At 50.5% G+C, this 18,582-nt stretch overlaps 3 protein-coding genes across 3 annotated transcripts; 2 read left to right on the plus strand and 1 right to left on the minus strand.

Moving 5' to 3' along the window:
- The first annotated feature begins 11 nt into the window (after positions 1–11).
- Positions 12–10,901, plus strand: GNL2 (G protein nucleolar 2). Its single transcript, XM_075437875.1, has 16 exons — positions 12–187; positions 256–340; positions 1,263–1,357; positions 1,869–2,008; positions 3,092–3,276; positions 3,755–3,821; positions 4,817–4,975; positions 5,542–5,655; positions 6,451–6,579; positions 7,311–7,415; positions 7,526–7,684; positions 7,832–7,939; positions 8,275–8,708; positions 9,388–9,467; positions 10,174–10,271; positions 10,718–10,901. The coding sequence occupies exons 1-16, from the start codon at positions 124–126 to the stop codon at positions 10,865–10,867; spliced, it is 2,172 nt and encodes a 723-aa protein (XP_075293990.1). The 5' UTR covers positions 12–123; the 3' UTR covers positions 10,868–10,901.
- Positions 10,902–11,550: 649 nt separating this feature from the next.
- DNALI1 (dynein axonemal light intermediate chain 1) lies at positions 11,551–14,998 on the minus strand. The gene is made up of 5 exons (XM_075437876.1): positions 14,733–14,998; positions 14,487–14,656; positions 13,786–13,964; positions 13,335–13,499; positions 11,551–11,897 (listed from the first exon to the last, which is right to left on the minus strand). Exons 1-5 carry the CDS (start codon positions 14,996–14,998, stop codon positions 11,862–11,864), a joined length of 816 nt encoding a protein of 271 aa, XP_075293991.1. The 3' UTR covers positions 11,551–11,861.
- A 146-nt stretch (positions 14,999–15,144) lies between these two features.
- Positions 15,145–18,438, plus strand: SNIP1 (Smad nuclear interacting protein 1). The gene is made up of 4 exons (XM_075438160.1): positions 15,145–15,308; positions 15,444–15,540; positions 15,750–16,339; positions 17,001–18,438. Exons 1-4 carry the CDS (start codon positions 15,145–15,147, stop codon positions 17,263–17,265), a joined length of 1,116 nt encoding a protein of 371 aa, XP_075294275.1. The 3' UTR covers positions 17,266–18,438.
- Positions 18,439–18,582: the final 144 nt, after the last annotated feature.

Consider the following 18,582-nt stretch of genomic DNA (forward strand, 5'->3'; position numbering starts at 1 on the left):
CCCACGCCGGAAGTGGTTTTACCGCCACTTCCTGCCCGGTGCGGCGTGCGTGGCGGAGCGGGATCCCGGCTCCCCCGGTCCGGCCGTGAGCGCTGCCCCGCCCCGGGGCCTCCGCCCGCCACCATGGTGAAGCCACGCTACAAGGGCCGTAGCACCATCAACCCCTCCCGCGCCAGCACCAACCCCGGTACGTGTGGGGCCGCGGGCCGCGCCGTCCAGGGCCCGGCCTGGCCTGACGCCGTTGTGTCTCCGCAGATCGCGTCGGCGGCGCGGGAGGAAACAACATGCGGGACCGAGCCACCATCCGCCGCCTCAACATGTACCGGCAGAAGGAGCGGAGGTGAGCGGGGCCCGGCCCGGCCGCGCCGCCCCGCCCGTACCGCGGCCCGGCAGCGACCAGGCGCCGGTGAAGGCGTGGTCAGCGGCGCCCCCGGCACGGGCCCTGCCCTCGCCCGGTGACCGAGCGCCTGTTCGCCGGGGCCGCACCCCGAGCTCCGGACGGGCCCGCGGGGCGGAGCGGCGGAGATGGCCGCGCTGCAGCCCGGGACTGCCCCGAATTCCGTCGCTCCCAGCACCGCCTGGCCCGGCCGCTGGGCTCGGAGCGTCCGGAGGTCCCGGTGCCCGCCCGGCTGCTGCGCCCGGGGCCGGCCCGTCGCTGCCCCGGAGCTGCTGGCCGGGGCGGGGGGGACAGTTCCCACCTGGCAGCCGCGTCTCTGCCCGGGGCCGCGGCGGCTGCTGAGGGTCCTGGCGCGGGTCGGCGGCTTTGCTTTGGTTTGCCAGATCTCACTTCGTTTTGAGAGCAGGCTGGGGAATAGACATTTTTAAGAATTACTAAATTTAAGCCAGGTCTCCACTTGGAAATTATCTGACGACGAGTGTCTGCTCCGGCTGATGGGTAGAGCTGGTTGCAAATCCCCACGCGAGCTCCTGAGAGAAGCAAGCTGTGCTTACCACGACGAGGTAGCTCGACGCTGTTTGCAGAGCAGTAAGCCATTCCCGGTCTGACGTAAACTGCCTTCCCCCGGCGTCAGCCGAGCTGGAGCGAGGACTCGCAGGGCGTGCTGGCTGCCGTCACCGCTGCTGGTGGTCGAGTCGCGTGGCCTTTCTGGGCGGTGCCGTCTCCGGTGACAGGCTCGGGGGCACTGGTTCTCGGTGAAGGGTCTCTCTGGATTTTGTGGATGTACTTCTGGTGTGGTGAGCAGAAGTGCTGAGGGTTGGATGCTGCCCTGGCATATTTACGTGTGTTCTCATTTTTCACTTAGAAACAAACATGGTAAAGTGATTAAACCTCTGCAGTACCAGTCTTCAGTGGCACCGGGCACGGTTGCAAGAGTGGAACCAAATATTAAATGGTTTGGTGAGTTACTTCTCAACTTTCAGACTCAGCAAGCATAAAAACTGGTGAACGTTGTGTGCTTGGAGGGTATTTGTTTCAGAGCTGTGGTCCCAGTGCTGTGTGGGACAGATGCTGAGGGTGGTGGTGAAGGACCCCCAGTAGGCACAGGTGCTGCTTACACTTTGCTTGTGCTTGTACTTGGGGCGTTTGCTTTCCTCGCACTCCTTGAAAGTGTGGTTATTTTGTCTCCTTTGGTTGTTTGCTGGGGTTTGCCTGTGTGTGTGTGTACGTTGTAGCCTATGTATGTTAAGTGTCCTAGGGATAATTTTAATTTTTTTCTTTAGATAGCGTGAAAGAAAGTGAATGGCTTCTTTGAGCTAGTTTGAGGTTTGTCTCAAGTCAAATCCTCTATTTTTTATCACTGGTATTTTTGATTCCAGATGGAGTATTAATAAGTTTATTAGTGTACCTTGGGTCTTTGAAGCAGTTAGGATGAGGAACGGTCAGGTGCAAGATTTATTTCTATATGCAGGAAATACTCGCGTGATCAAGCAGTCATCCCTGCAGAAATTTCAGGAGGAGATGGAAACCGTCATGAAGGATCCATACAGAGTGGTGATGAAGCAGAGGAAGTTGCCGATGTCCCTGTTCTACGACCGGATCAAACCGCACGTGGGTACCATGCGTCTGGGCCGGGCGAAGGCTGGGCTGTGCGCACAGGGCGGTCACAGGTGTTACTTGAGGTCGTGCTGGCTCTGTTCCCTCGGGTGAAACGTCGTGTTCTAGGGCTGTGGGAGCGGGTGGCCTGGGGAGGGATGGTTTTGAGAGCCTGTCACTGTGGGCATCGAATGTGAAGGCAAAGAAACCGTGTGTTACCTCCCCATAGTTTGTGAGATCACCTGTTATTAGAAATTCTCATTTCCTAATAGGAAACTTACCCTAAAACGTCCTAGGCTAGCGTACCAGCCTAGGATGGCTGTAGCAGCTTGCCAGCTTATGTTCTAATGCTTCTGATAGCTCGTGTGCCAGAGGGACCTTTTCTGAGGACGTGTCACTGCAAATGCTCTTGTGGGATGAATTTGAACTCAAATACGTGCTTTTTATCTTGAATCGGATGTTCTTGTACATGCAGCTTGCTTTTCTAGTAGATCAAGTTTTAGTTTTTACCATGTGTCTTTCATGACGTCTGAACTATGACTTTGGACTCTTGCTAGCTATTTTTTCAAATGGAAACTTTCCAGGTTTGTGTCATAAAAATGTTACCTAAATTAAGGAAAAAGTTATAGAAACCTAAATATGCTTTACAAAGTCAAATTACTTCTTTCAGCAATGAATTGTATGCTGTTCCAAGAAAAGTTGGCATTCATTACAGGCTTTAAAATCTACAATTTTGATTGTAATTATCCCTGACAAAACTCCATGAATTTGGCGAGATTTGTGCACTTGTTAGAAAAACAAGAAATGATCAAAGATAGCAGCTAAATTTTCATCTTGTAGCTGTAATTGCATTGGACATCATTTATAGTGAAAGAACTGAAGCATAGTTCTTTGGCAAGTGCAGTGTGTTTTGTTGCTTATTAATTATCCACTCATGTTTCTCAAAGGTTGAGCTGGAATACTCAAACTTTGTTAGGAAAGTGCCTGTAACTCTTGTCACTGGTTGCAGGGTTGCATTGAACCAAGGTCTCGTACACTGCATGTCGTGAGTGGAAGGAATAGTGCTTGTGGGTTTTTCACCAACTTGTTTTTCCTTAGGCCTCCAGAGTTCACATTCTTGACACAGAAACGTTTGAAACAACATTTGGCCCCAAGTCACAGAGGAAAAGACCAACTCTTTCTGCAAGTGATGTGCAGTCTCTGGTGGAGAATGCTGAAGCCTCATCAGGATCTTATGATCAGAGCAAGGACCGAGACCTGGTGACAGAAGACACTGGTGTAAGGTACACAGAAAGGAGAAGTTATTCCTTGTTCACGTTTCTGAAAGGCCAGCTTTATTGTCAAAGAACGGTCTAGCACATTCATCAATTCTGGTATTGTATGAGGAGTAAGGAAAATGAAATTAGCTGAACTTGGGATTTTTTAATCCTGTTTTGTCCCTGTGTATCTAATCAAACTGCTGCTTCCATGGGACCCTTCTGTTTTCTGTCGTGTGTCAGAATATCTCCATACTCATGTTTTGGGTTAGATAGGGAGCTGACCAGTGGGCAGATAGGAATCTCTGAAAGAGCGTGTATTTGTAGGATCTGTCTGCAAATGGGTGGATGGAAGGCGGGGGACGGGGGTGGGGGCAAAATCCCAGCTGTCGGTTACCTGGGGCTTGTCTCCTCTTTTGTCTGCAAATGGCTAAGAGGCTTTAGAGCGGAGAACACTGTAACCCTGTTACTGTGATTGCTGATGTCTCTGGTAATCCACTTCCAGGGAAGAGGCACAAGAGGAAATATATAAGAAAGGACAGTCCAAAAGAATCTGGGGTGAGCTCTACAAGGTAAGCAAAGCTTAGATTTGCAGCAGTTGTGTCCATTAGCCTTTACGAAGTCAGGTGCTTCAGCACAGCATTGCAAATCCTATACAGCAGTAATCAGAAAAGCTCTGAAAACCATTTGTTGCTCTGTTAGGGAAGCTTTGGTACAATTGAATTTGCTGTAAAGTTTCTCGAAAACGTTAAGACAATGACTCCAAGTCAGAGGCCTCCAAGTTTCTTTAGGCTAAAACCATCTGGCATGTTGATAGGGTCGTCTTTGAAGGGCTCTGACCCTCAGTTCCTGAGTCACCTTGACTGAGAATGAATTGGGGTTGTAAGAGCAGTTGGTGTGCTCTCAGTGATTGTTAGGTGTGAAATTGCTTGACTTTTTGCTCTGGATTTCCAAATGTAGCTTAAAACATTCTCATTTAGATCTAAAAGTGCTGGGAGCAATAGAAGCAAAACAGATTTCAGTAAGACACTGCCAAAAATGCAGGCAATAGCTGTGAAACAAATTCACTTGGCGAGAAGCAAGTAATAAAATGACAGCTCCCAGCTGTAGATGCTTAGTGGACTAACAGCAGGTTCCTACTTGGTTGTGTGTTTCATACTGATCCAGAAAACATACTTTATACCCTGGTCCTTTATGAAATGGCAGGACTGAATTGCTGCAGAACGGATGGCGAGCATTGTTTTTGTCTGCTGAAGCAATTAGTTTTCCTGTTTGGCTGCAGGGTTTTCTCTCCCAAGTGCTACAAGCGTCTTCCTGGTGCTTGAGAACAGGTAAAAGCTATTCAGGTGTCCAGCCTGGATGTGGAGGGGAGTTAGGGGAAGAGAGAGTGGAGGATCAGTGGATGTTAGTCTGAGCTTCACTAGTCTGTGGGGAAGTAGCAGTTGTTCGGGAAGGATACAAGGCTTTTAAATCAATGATGTGGTTTAGAAAATTAGTAGTTTTCATTTTGGAGGTATAGATGTCTTGTGTAAAATCCTTTCCTTCTGCATGATTTTTTTTTTTTCAGGTGATAGACTCATCAGATGTTGTCGTTCAAGTTCTTGATGCCAGGGATCCCATGGGTACTCGCTCCCCTCACGTGGAATCTTACCTTAAAAAGGAGAAACACTGGAAACATCTCATTTTTGTCCTGAACAAATGTGATCTTGTTCCTACCTGGGCCACTGTAAGCACAGTCCTGCCTGTTACTCCTTGGACCTTCTTTGTTGCTTTTGTAGCCTCTGCTTTAATTTTGCTGCCAGTCCTCATGCTGGTCTCAAAGGGCGTAATGTAACTGGGTCAGTGGCAACTCTCTGCTCGCCTGCTATAAAAGTAACAATTACAATGTAAATCTGCCCAAGTTTGGCTGAGTTGAGCAACCCTCACCAGCCACAAATTCTCTGCTTCCTCTGTCTGGATTTAACAGTTGAGCTGATGTCTCCAGAGTATGCTAAATGTTAGTCTGCTTAAGATCCATATCCACCACAGCTGGTTTGCTTTATATTGTTAAACTAATTAGTTTTAGCTAGCAGTGAAGACATTTTTTGGAAATTGTTTGTGTCTCATAAAAACAATGCTCAGTCCTTTAGTTGTTGGGTTGGTGAAATGCTTCAGAAGTTCTGACATGGCAGTTTTCATAGGCAGTTGCATTTGTGACCCAAGCGAAGACGATGTGTGCTTCTGCTCATAAGCAGATTGTTTCACCACCTCCGCGGCACAGGATCCCTAACCCAGTCATGTTTTCCTCCGCAGAAGCGCTGGGTTGCTGTGCTTTCCCAGGAGTATCCAACACTTGCTTTTCATGCCAGCCTCACAAACCCTTTTGGCAAAGGTGCTTTCATACAGCTGTTAAGGCAGTTTGGAAAGGTACTGAACGATCGGGGGGATTTGTTTGGCTGTTCGGGGGGGTGGGGGTGCTTAGTGTGGAGTCTTCTGTTTTGTTAGCGTTTGGGGTTCAGTACGCTTTCCTGTGGCCATTCTGTCAGCAAACGACTCTATCAGTAAAGCTCCCTTTTTTGGAAAGAACGTGGAAAATATTCCTTCCAATGTCTTCAAAATGTTTGTCAAAACGAGGAGATTCAGAAAGAGTGGGTTTGGCCATCGGTCTCTGGCCCGGGCTTCTTGCAGACAGAGTATCCCGTTGACACTCCTAGGTCTCATGTGAATGTGCAGAAGAAACATATTTCACACCTGCTTCTGTCCTGCATGTATGCATATTCTATTAAGATGTTCTCCTTTTAAGTGTCTTCCTTTTTGCAAGAAAGGCACCTTCTCTTGCCCTTGCATTAGGTACTGTCTCTTCAAGCCACATCTATATTCTGTCCCCAGCTACTGTTTGTATCGGCTTGGTTTCTCAGCCTAAACCATTTCTAAGTAAGGCGATCACGATTAATTGTAGAGGATTGCAAGGGCTTCACATCTTCCTTTTGAAGTAGCAAATTTTATCTTCAATGCTTGGAGTTCTTGGATGGCAAGTTGGTTGTACCCTTATGCATTTCTCCTGATGGAAAAGAGCTGATCTCATTTTTTTTTAACTGGTACTTTGGAGTCTCCTTTGCTTTCTAGTGTAGTGAGAGCAGTAGCTGCTGAAATGCTCAGAACTGTAGTAATAATTCTGTCTGTCTTTGTGAGGTGTTAAAAAGGTGTGTTATTTCTCAACAGTTACACTCTGACAAGAAACAGATCAGTGTGGGTTTCATTGGTTATCCGAACGTTGGCAAAAGCTCAGTGATCAATACATTACGGTCTAAGAAGGTCTGCAGTGTGGCCCCAATTGCAGGTGAAACAAAGGTAGGAAGAGGTCCCTACAGTAAAGATGAAGGTTATTTGTGGAAGTGCGTTGTCAAAGGCAGAACTCATGTAAAATTAGCTCAATGACGTTTTCAAGTCTAGCACTTGAACTGTACTGGCTATGTGACCCTGAGCCTGAGGCGGGGGGGGGTGATGGACAGGCATTGCTCTGAAGCACTGCTGCTGGAAGCGTTCCCGAGTCCCCGCTCTGCCTGTACTGTAGCACTGTGATCTGAATGCTCAGCGGCCCAGACTCAGTGTCTGCGCTTTCCCAGATTGAAGGAGTGGGTGTATTTGTGCTGTCAGGCTCTCTTAGTGCTGGTTTTCTAACTGTTCTTCAAGAATGTGACAGTAAAGAATAAGACAAAGTTACAGGAATCTTCTTGCTGGCCTGTTCATTTTACTCCTAGTTATCACTAAGGCTAAGGGTCACAGAAGAGGAAAACCACAGAGTATCGGAGGTCGTCCTCCAATATTCAAGGTGTTTCCTCACCTTGGTCCTGTGAGTTAGTAGTTTGATGCAAATCCTTAGGGATAGCATTGGCTGAAACAGAAGGAGCAAGGTGCGCCATGTCTTGGCTAGCTAACAGGCATGCCGAGTTGTATTCGGTTTCTGTGTGTTACACAGCAGTCATCTTCGAGACTTGGTATTATTAGAACTGTGCACTTAAAAAAGCAGAACCGAGGGCTGTGTGGAAGGAGGTGTCATGGGGCTCACGGATCTCTTTCAGGTGTGGCAGTACATTACCTTGATGCGGCGGATTTTTCTCATTGACTGCCCGGGTGTAGTTTATCCATCTGGAGACACAGAAACAGACATTGTGCTGAAGGGAGTGGTATGTATCTGCACTAAATGCTAGAAGATCTTCGCTGTCGTCAGTATGACAGGTTCGAAGGAACAAATGCACGCTTTCCAAAGGCTTGATATTCTGTCATTTGTTTTCAGGTTCAAGTTGAAAAGATTAAGAGCCCTGAAGATCATATTAGTGCCGTGCTGGAAAGAGCCAAACCGGAGTACATCAGAAAGACGTACAAAATTGATTCATGGAAGGATACAGAAGACTTCCTTGAGAAACTTGCTTCTAGGACTGGAAAACTGCTAAAGGTGTGACAACTTTCTGCATTTGCAGGCTGGAAGAACATGCGGCCTGTTACCGCACGTGGGAAATACGGACATTTCTGTTGCTTACAGGTAGTGGAAAGGTGGTGTGCCCTGCAAACGTGGACATAAATTGTTACTGGGTTCTTTCAGGGTGGTGAGCCTGACCTGCAAACTGTGAGCAAGATGGTTCTCAATGACTGGCAGAGAGGCAGAATTCCGTTCTTTGTGAAGCCACCGAATGCAGAAACAGGTCCCCAGGTAAGAATGCGATGACCTTGCCTCTTCTCACATATTATGCAGTTCTTCTGGTTGTATTCGCTGTTGTTTTTCCCAGAGTACCATGTAACTTGGGCTCTGCTCTAGCCTGGCGATTCAGGTGACACTCACTTGAATTTGGTGAGGACCAGGTAGCAATGCTCTTCACAGAGATGTTTGAGCCACCTTACAGTCACCTGACCACCAGAAATGTCAGTAATTATCCCATCATTAGCCTGGCATCTTAGGCTTTTTCAGAAGAGAGAAAATGGAAATTGCTCTCAGAGATGGTGGGACAGACTTTGTGGATAATATATCCTTTATGCTCTTTCTTGTAGCCTCCTGCGTTGGAAGTAGCGGTGACATCAAGCCAGGATAATAATGAGGAGAAGATCTCTGAGTCGGTAGCACCAAGCATGGAGCCAGCAGAAGAGAAGAATAATACAGACACTGAAATCAAGCAACTCATGTCACATGTTCGGCAGAACTTTGGGAGGATCAATGTGGCACCGCAGTTCTCGGAAGAAGACCTGGTTCCTGTAGATGTGCCAGGCTTCGATGAAACAGACAGTGATTCTGCTGCAGAGGAGGAGCAGGAAGAGGAGAAGGAGGAAAAGGAGCAGCATCAAGATGTGGCAGAGGAGGAGTCGCAGTTGGCTGTACCAGGTGCCAGGGAGGGCTCTAAGGCAGTTCTTAAGGCTTTGGAGGAGAAGATTGCCAAATACAAAAAATTTCTGGATAAAGCCAAAGCCAAGAGATTCTCAGCAATAAGGTATCTGAATCTGTGCAGTGACTCAGATGTTTCTTAGGGGAGAAGAGGGATAATGTGGTTCTGCTGTAGTTTCACTCCATTCATGACTTGCTTGACTGGTTGCTCTGAGTGGCCACACACAAGTTGCCACAGCTTATCTGGCTGAGCCGTAAACATTTGGATTTTGTTTATGCAGCAGTTTGTTTTCTGAAAGGTCTTTCCAAGAAGTCCTATTTACCAGCGTAACTGAAAATGTTCTCACTTTTGGAAAGCTGCCTCTTAAGCTAAGGATTAAAAATCTGTTGGTATTCTGGGTAGCAATATTACATCTCTCCTTGGCATTGGGTTCTTTCTCAAGCAATACCAAGGCTAGTGTCCTACCTGGATATGGCAGCTGGGTCTCCATGCATGTACAAGAGTATCCTAGCTCATACAGCAGGCCCAGTTTTAGGAAAGCCCATCCATCAGCTTTGTGAGGACTAAGGTATCAAGGTTAAGCGTTAACGTTTTGCCCCTTTGTGCAGTGCACAAGCCCAGTAACTCCAGAGACAAGATTACTGTAAGACGTTTTTTCGGTGCAAAGGCTGTGGCTTTGCTACTTACAGGATACTGGGATCTCCTGGAGTCTGGCCGCTTCTCAGACATGGTTACATTTTCTGTTATGACACAAATTCTTTATTGCTTATTTTATTTTTTGTAGAATCCCTAAGCAGCTGACTGAAAAAGTGCTTGCAAAATCCATGCAGACGTCTGAGGAACCCAAAGAAACTGAAGACAGAGGTAAAACAAGATTAGTAGATGTTCTTATTCTACATTTGGAAGTCCTGTAAGCAAGAGAAGAGAGGGAGTTTGGGGGAGAAGTGTTCATTAGCTCCCGATTGCAAGTTCTTTTTCCCCTAAAGCTATTTAAATCTTTCCCTAGCTAACCTAAGGCTGCCTGATGACCTTGCTGTAGCCTTTCTGTAGCACACCTGTCTGTATAGTAAGGTGTGTCCCTCTACTAGTGAATGAGAGTAAAGTGGAGACAAATGTGTTTCCAGAAGAGTGGTGCTATGGACAGGTTGCAGACTGAGCAACTTCCGTTCTGCATGGTGTGATACTACACAGAAGGGAGTGGAAGGGTTTTACGACATCAGAAAAGCACAGAGCTACTTCAGGCTATAGGTTTTGCTGCGGTGACTTGAAGAGTCTGTGGCTTTGGTTCCCATGGTAAGTTTGATTAAAGGCAGATCGTGTGGGAGAACCCTATTCTGACAAGACTGGAATTCTTCTGGACTTGCATGGGGCTTTAAGCAATCTGCTTCTGAAGAGCAATTTTCATAGGAATAGCGAGAGATTCTCCGTGTGTGGTTTTGGTAGAAGCTATTAAAATGTGACCAGAGGAGTGCTCTGCTGAAGTAGGTGGGATGGTGACCCCAGTCTTAAGTTCTGCAGACGGATGGGTGTTTTGGTAGATGCCCGAGTGTGTGATCTCTGCTGTTTGCAGGCAGCACAGAGAAGAAAAGAAAAAGGAAGGTGGAAGAGGAAGATGATGATGATGACCATTTGGGTAAACAGCCTTGCAAGAAACTTACATCCAAAGAAGTAAGTGTCATTTCTTGTAGTAAAACAAATGAGCAGAGTAGCAGAGCTGACTTTTTTTGTACGTAGATTGCCCATCATCGCTGAAGGGCTTTGCGACTCGGCACTGGTAGGGGGGGAGAGCGCAGGGACTGTACGGGGGTAGGGGGAGGGTGAAGGCAGGGGGACTCGCTGCTGGTGCGAGGTGTGGCAGCAGCAGCACGTTCCAGCTGAGCAGGGACCCATGCAGGGGTCCAGCAGGTAACAAGAGCTTTGAAGGGAAGAATGCTTCGTGGGCAACTGTTCCGCTTTCAGCGTTAGCTTGCGCGCTGGTGCTTTAAGAGAGCAGGGGTCTAAGTGCTGGGAGATGGGAAACTTTGGAACTAGACAGGGCTGTATTTGAAAGAATGCAAACAAATTCAGGTAATGGATACTGTGGATTTGCTAATGGGTTTTGTGTGTATTTACAGAGAAGGCGAGCTGAGAGGCAGCAGCGCTCCAAGAAAGTTGGAGTCCGGTATTACGAAACTCACAACGTGAAAAATAAGAATAAGAACAAGAAAAAAACTGGCTTGGAGGAACAGAGATCAAAGCACAAAAAATACAAACATAAGCAATAACTACTGCTTATTCTATTAAATTTTACGTAAAAGATCTCTAGTATGCAGTGGCTTTTTTTAATATAAAACTTGTAGTTCCCATTCAAAGCCTGGTTCGCCTTGTCTGTCTTGTTCCCAGGAGTAGAATCTCGCTCTTTGTTTCTGCCTCGTCTGAAAGTTCTCCGTGCAGCTGGAGATCGTGGTATTTCCACATCGCCGTCTAAGGCCAGTAAACACGGTGGTGGCAAAACATATCCTGAAGTGTTACTCGGTGGTGGTTGGTGGTTTTTCTGGAAACGAGCTTGACGGAGTTTTTCGCATGACTGCAGTGAGTTACCTGTCCCGTCTCTGCTTGCTGTGTGTAACCAGCTAGTCACACAGGTACCTCAAGTCAAGATTCCATTTGCCTCCACTGAGAAGCGATGCGTGGAATGGAATCACACCCCTCTGCTTCATTAGAAATAACCATGTAGAGAGCTTTGGCGTTGCTCATCCAAGGTAGCTCCGAATGGTTCTGACAAGGGATACTGGTGTACAGTTAACACCAACCTGCACCTACTCCAGGAGGTCCCTCCAAACACCTCCCCAAGGACACCCGCAGTCTGATTCTTAGGGAATGTGACTTAGATTTATTGTAGACACTTCGTATGTTGTTTCTGAATTTGCTACAACATTTTCAAAATAATAACACAACAGAGATGCTTGCATATAAGAATGTTTATTAGTTCATTGCTTTGAAGGTCGTCTAGCGTGTTACCAACAGGGACAGCCCAGACAGGTTCGCTATGGAAGGAGCTGCATGCTGAGATAGCTTTGAACGAGGGTGCAGTAACTAATGAAGCCCTTGAATTTCAACTCTTAGAGAAAAAAAGAAAGAAAGAAAACTATTATGCTGCCCTCAGTTACTGGTAAGTGAAAACTCAGATTGTTTTATGAAGACAAATCTTTGTCACTAATTGCAAACTTCTTGCTCTGACAGCTCTTTTGAGCACTGCCTGGGGAACAGCAAAAAAATCTACTTATTTGGTCCAATGATGCTTTCAAGTTGGGCCTGAAAAACAAATGAGACAGTCAAATTAGATTCAACCTAAAAAATAAACTCACGTTGCTGAAAAGTGATAAATTGTCTGTCAGATATTCAAAGCGAGGAGCTGAGGGATGCTGCAATACTTCAAGAGAAGCAGGCCAGGTTTTTTTTCCCTAGCTATCCCATTCCTTACTACATGCTTTACAAATTAGCTTTTCATTCTTGGCTTACGCACTTGTTGCATTCTGAGAGAAGAAAAGAGCTGGCCTTGGTTCCATACAATGTAAGACTCGTTTTATAACGTAAAGCATTGAAGAGGAAATTAAATAAAAGCTGTTGAAACAGTGGTCTGAATTCTCTGATTTCAGGCTGGACTGCGTTAGCTAAATTAAATGCTTGGCTCTCTAGCATTTGGAACAGAAACTCTGACTCTGGGACAAAAGTAGCTGGGAACAGCAAGTTTTTCAGTTGCCGAGACAACTTGACGCCCAATTAGTAGCTTGATCAGAGAGCTACCCGTGCTTAGGGAGCACGTGGTGCCTGAAGCTTCCAGGACTCTGAGCCGTCCCCTTCCTAGAGCTGCCATCAACATAAACTACAACAGAGCTCTGTGTGCAGCGGTGTTGGATACTTCAGCTTCAAGGAAGAGACGTGGATTCAGGGGCAACGTGTATTTGATCTAACCGTTTCTCCATTGTGTGCCCTACCTATTTCAAGACAGCCTAAGCACGCTAGTGGCTTAGGAAGGAGAAACTGTAGGAACGGTGAAGATATGGACAGAATCTCAGTGTAAGGGGAATGGTTTTAGCTGCAAACATTTAACGTTGTTTATGGTAATATCTTTACTTAGAAGATCTGGGTTTTTTTTCCTTTCAAAAGCAAAGTAATGAGCAGAAGCTCTGTTTCCACCGAAGCAGCACGCACAAAATTACTCCTGTAATTACGCAGTCCCTACTGCACAAGTACACAATTGTTCTTATTAGGTAACATTTAATGTTAAATGGTGTGTCTTGTTGTCAGGGAGTAGACTTGATGGCCAGCAGCGAAGGATTTGCCTTCACTAGATTTTCTCTTCCGCAGCTGGGGAGGGGTGCTCACTCGCTGTTACAGCCCCACAACCAAGCAGGTTCCTGGGGCATCAGCCACGTTTGAAGCCTCTGCACTTGGGGTTCAGCTGTATGCATCTCCAGCTGACTGAAACAATTTATCGCTTTCTGAACAAATTCTGATCTCTCCCTGGCAAGGGTGTGTATGACCAGAATGTAGTTAATCTGCCCTGCTGTTCGCTAGTAATGACCAGTTACTGACTGAGCAAGGAAGCAGAGAACGCAAAAGCACTGTTTTCCGATTTCATCGAGTATTTAAAGAAAGTGGAACACCAATACAAATTTTTTTTTATCTTTCTAAGTACCAAATGAGGAGTTTTACCATTCCTGTTTGGAATTGTGTTATTTTGCTAACCTTCAGCTGTTGATTTGTTCGTTTCAGGAACTGAACCTCCTCGGTGTGTTTCTTCTCTTCTATCTGACGCTTTTCACTTTCCCGTTTTTCAATAGCTTCACATTTCGCTTTCTGTTCACTCAGTTGTCTTTCCAGCTCCCGCTTTTCCTCTTCTAGCTCTGCAATCTTGGAAAAGAGTAGAGATTTCTGAAGTTTTGTTTGTTAGTAATCAATTTTCAGTTAAGATGGGACAAAGTTGTGTGTTGTATAGCCTTTAGAGTGTTCCAGATACAATAGCAGATTAGTTATGAAGTGCAATTAGCCCTAGGAAAACGAGACCCGTATTTTGATGATCTTCACTGCCATCCAGTGGAAATGGAAATAACTGATTTCATATAAAATGTTATGTGTAATATCCTTCTGCTGTATCACGTGTGGAAAACCATGTTACGGGGTTAACAGCCCGACTTACTCTTTTTTCCATGTCAGATTTGCCCTGCTCATCTTGTAGTGCTTTCCGCATGCCAAAGGCAACGCTGCTCTCGTACAACGTCTGATAAGTAGCGATCGTCATTTGGAGTTCATCCCTGACGCGCAGCAGCAACAGTCCTCGCTCGGCACAGTTAATTGTAGTTTCACGGATCAACTCATCTTTAAAGAAAGGGTACAACAGTCCAGTGAGAGGAACTGCTGCACGTTTCCCTAGGCGAGCTGGATACACACCGGGTGCAGAGCTTGTTGCTTTTACCTGTTCTCTGCACCACGAAAGCAACGCGTGCAGTGGCACAGAACCTACGCTACCATCGGCGACACTGGTCCCGTAAAGCCATGACACCGCAATGTGTGGCGGCTGTTGCAGTGACCAGGAAGCCTCCAGAAGAGTCCGGAGCCTCTGGCAGAGCCGTGCCCAAAGCGCCGGCAGCCGGGTGAAGGCCAGCACCACCTCACCCACGGGCGTAAGAGTGCCGAACAGTCACTCGGCGGTTTACGTCACTGTAAGTTACCTGGTGGGGTTAAGTACGACTAAGGGAATTTTAAGCTTCTTTGCACCCTTTCCTGCCGTGCGGGTGTGAGCACCAGGCCCGGGGTAAGCAGGCGGCTCGGGCAGTGCGGGGACAGGGGCGGGAGGCGAGCCCGGCCGAGCCGCGGGACCGGCGGGCGGACGGCACTGACCGAAGCACTGTCCGTAGAGCTCCCGGCGCACCGGGCAGATGCCGGTCTCCCGCGCCTGGCGCTGCCGCAGCCGCAGGTCCAGCTGCTCCTGGAGCTGCACCACGTCCGGGCGGGTGCCGGGCGCGGCGGACACCTCCTGCACCCAGCGCCGGCCCGTCGCCTCCCACTCCCTGCGGGGAGGCACCGCGCGTCAGCGGCCGGGCCCGCCGGGTGCTCCGAGGCCCGGCCCGGCCCGGCGCAGCTCACCGTGGCGGCAGCATGGCGTTGAGGAGCTCCCGCAGCTGCCTGGCGGGCGGCGGCGGGACGGGCGGCGGCAGGACGGGCGGCGGCGAGGCCCCCTTCAGCGGGCGGGCCTGCGGAGAGAGCGGGGCGGGGCGGGGCGGCGGGGCCGGGTGGGCCGCGGGCTCCCGCCCCGCCCCGCCGCGGCTCGGCCCGGGGCCGCGCGGTTCGGCGCGGCGGCTGACCAGCACCGGCGGGTTGTACCGCAGCAGCGAGTCCGCCGGCGGCATCATGGCGGCCGCGGCCTCTGTCGCCGTGGCGACGGCGGGAGGGAGGGGCCGCGCGCGCGCCCGAGGGGCGGAGCCTCCGCGGCGGAAGCGCTGCCGGGCGGCGGCGCGCGGGGGCCGGAAGCGGCGCGCGCTGGCTGTGCGGCGGCGCCATGGAGGCGGCGGCCGAGCGGCGGCGGGAGCGGCGGCGGCGGGAGCCGGCGGTGAAGGCCGAGAGGCGCAGCCCCCGGCGCTCGGCCTCCCGCTCGGCGCGGGGCAGCCAGTCGCCGCCGGCCGAGGAGCGGCGGGGCCCGGGCGGCCGCGGCCGGAGCAGCAGGTAGGGCCGCCCGGCGGTCTGCGGGCCCGGCCCGGCCGCCGCTCACCGCCCCCCTCCCCCTCACACCCCCTCGCCCCCCGGCCACCGCCTCGCCGCTCACCCCCCCCCCCCCCCCCTTCCCCCGTTGTTTTCAAGATCGCCCCGCCGGAGGAGCCGGTCGCGGCGGAGGAGCCGGTCCCCGCGCGGCCGCAGGAGCCGCAGCCCGCACCGCGCCGCCGTGAAGGTGAAGCAGGTAAGGCGCGTTGGCGGGGCTCGGCGCGGCCATGGCGCCCGCCGGCGGCTCCCTGCCCCCCCGGCCGTGCCGCTCCCCGCGAGCCGGGGGTCTCTCTCGCGGGGTGTCGGCCCCGCGGGCGGGGTGCGGTGCTGTGAGGGGCTGGGGTGCGTTCACTGCTCGCTCGCTGTGATCCCAAGCGCGTCTCTACAAGCGCCGCTTCGTTACAGGAGCGAGACGATCATGGTCGCCGAGGGAATGAGGAGCGAAAGCAGAGACACCCGTCGGAGCAGGAGCACAGGAGGGACAGAAGCGGGGACAGAGACAGGCACAGAGACCACGCAGACAGAAGGAAGAATGCGAGCGAGCGGCCCGGAGTCCGAGGCCACGAGCGAGAGCGGGATGTTCAGCACATCCGTGAGCAGCAGGCAGAAAGGGAGTTTTATAACGAGAGAAGGCGAGAGCATCGACAAAATAACGAAGGCGGTGGTGTTGACCAGAATCCAGAACATGGGCAATCTGATAACAAACCTAAAGAAAAAGCTGCTGTAAACAAGGAGAAGCCAAGCTTTGAACTGTCTGGCGCGCTTCTGGAGGACACCAACACTTTCCGCGGCGTTGTGATTAAGTACAGCGAGCCCCCCGAAGCCCGGATTCCGAAGAAGCGGTGGCGCCTCTACCCTTTCAAGAACGACGAGTTCCTCCCAGTCATGTACATCCACCGGCAGAGCGCTTACCTTCTGGGCAGGCACCGCAGAATCGCAGATATCCCGATCGACCACCCCTCCTGCTCCAAGCAGCACGCGGTGTTTCAGTACCGGTGAGTATTGCTCTGCCCGGCGGTGAAACAGGGTTGTTCGGGAACTTCTGAAGGGAAAAAAAACAAACAAACCCCCCCTGGATTTGCACAGTTGAGGGGTTTGAGTTTGCTGTAAGTACGTTAGAGATGGAATTTACGTTTGGCTGCTGTGTGTCATTCCAGCAGTAATCAAAAATATCTGCAGTTCCTCTCGTGTAACCCCAAGCAGCCTTTTATTTAGTTCGACAAATAGCAGCGGGGTTGAAGACACAACTCTGCGTGTCTCTGAACTGGGCTAAAGCAGCAGGTGTGACTGGCAGTAAAAATATTTCAAGGAGAGGTTTTGTTCATTTGGGCCGTCACAACGAGGACCGCTGCTCCCCTCTGAAGCCGCGGGGGCTGCCTGCTGTGGAGACAGAGGTGCTCTCGCAGGGAGCAGCCGGCTCTCCGGTCGTCGGAGCTGCTGCGTTCTGTCATCAGAAGCTCGACAAGGTGCGGCAGTCTGTCCGGACCCGCTCAGTCTCGCAGTTTCTCTTTGCTCTCGTCAGGCTGGTTCGGATCTCTGCAGGTACAGATAAGCACTGCCTGCACCGGGGCTCACGTGGTGGACAACCCGTGCGCTGTCGGAGCGCGCTCTCTGTCCCTCGCTGTTGTGTTGAAACGGTGTTTCTCGTTGTGCCAGGCTGGTGGAGTACACGCGTGCCGACGGTACCGTTGGGCGCAGGGTGAGGCCCTACATCATCGACCTGGGCTCCGGGAACGGCACTTTTCTGAATAACCAGCGGATTGAACCTCAGCGTTACTACGAACTCAAGGAGAAGGACGTGCTGAAGTTTGGGTTCAGTAGCAGGGAGTACGTTCTTCTCCACGAATCTTCAGATAAATCTGAGGCCAACACAAAGGACGATGACGACGATGAGGAAAAGGAGGAGGAGTCTGACAGTTAACAGATGAGGAGGAAACTGGGGGGGGCAGGGGGGAGAATTTCTTTGCAGTGGGACACGCTGGGATGCGGACATGGGAGCAGCGCAGCACTGCTGCCTCTTGTTGCCTTAAAGCCCTCCTTCTGTTGCTGATCTGTTCTCACAGTTTATTTTGGGGGACTTCACGGATTATTCATCTTTGACAGTGCTGCATATCTGGAAATACAGCAGCTTGCTTTTTTTGGCTTTTTTTTTTTTTTTTTTGGCTTTTTCCCCCCCCCCATGCAACAAGCAAAAGAGCACCAGGATGGGGGGAAAGCTCTGATGCTGGAAATATTCACCAAATGTTGAAGGACTGTCCGCTTCTAGGAAACGATGTAAAACACAGTTTAGAACGGCACGTTTAGAATGATTTGCATTAACTTGTTTTGTCAAAGCCCTTTGAAAATGCCACTGAACTGAAATATTAGGTAGAAAGTAACCTGATGTGTTCTGTAACACGTCCTGTTGGTAGAGCTTGCCAAATTCCTTCCCTGTTGGGGCTTCTCAACAGGAGAATTCACTAGGCTCGCCGCTGAAAAGGCGGAACGTTGCAAAGCCCCGCTGGTGTTCGTGCTTTGCGCAGTTGGTTCGCCTTGCGGTGACCTTCAGGGACGGGCGTTTCGCTGGGATGCGCTGCCTGGAGCCTGCAAGGGGGTTTGCGAGAGACGCTCAGCGCTTGCTGGGGTTTGGGGGACGACGCTGCGGTCTGGGGGCCGCGGCCCGGTCAGCGTCTGCCCAGCACATTGCTGGGTGTTGCGTGTCTGCAGCTGGAGCTGGGGCCTGTTTCTGACCCCTCCCGCCCCTGAAGAACTCCTCCTTGGTTCTGTTGGGTCACCCATAAGTGCCCTTTAGGTGGTGACGTGTTTTAACCAGAGTTTGCACTATGTAAGTTTTCCTTTTATATAAAGTTACACTGTCACTTGTTCAAAATAGTCTTCTCCCCCGTGAAAGAGAACAGTGCTTTAGGAGGAGGGAAGCTGGTTCCACCCCTGCGAGGACTGCATCTGGCCCATGCTTGGCTTCTCCTCATTGCCATGGGGTGTGCGGCGTGTCTGTGTTCCGCCCGGTTTGCGCTGGCTGCTCTGTGGTTGCGCGCTGCCCGTGCCGGCTGGGTGCGCAGGGGCTGCGCGTTGCGGTGTAAATACGGGGGGCAGATGGGGGCTTTCGGGGGGGCAGAGCGAGCTTTGGCTGGGAGGTCTCCTTTATACGTACTCGGGGTTTTTAAATAAAGCGTTTGTAAATCTGGCGTGAAGGACCTGTGGCCCTTTTCTGGAGTCCCTTTGCTTTCCTGTGGGCCCG

The sequence above is a fragment of the Opisthocomus hoazin genome, chromosome 17, assembly GCF_030867145.1.
Source record: "Opisthocomus hoazin isolate bOpiHoa1 chromosome 17, bOpiHoa1.hap1, whole genome shotgun sequence".
Classification (NCBI taxonomy): Eukaryota; Metazoa; Chordata; class Aves; order Opisthocomiformes; family Opisthocomidae; genus Opisthocomus; species Opisthocomus hoazin.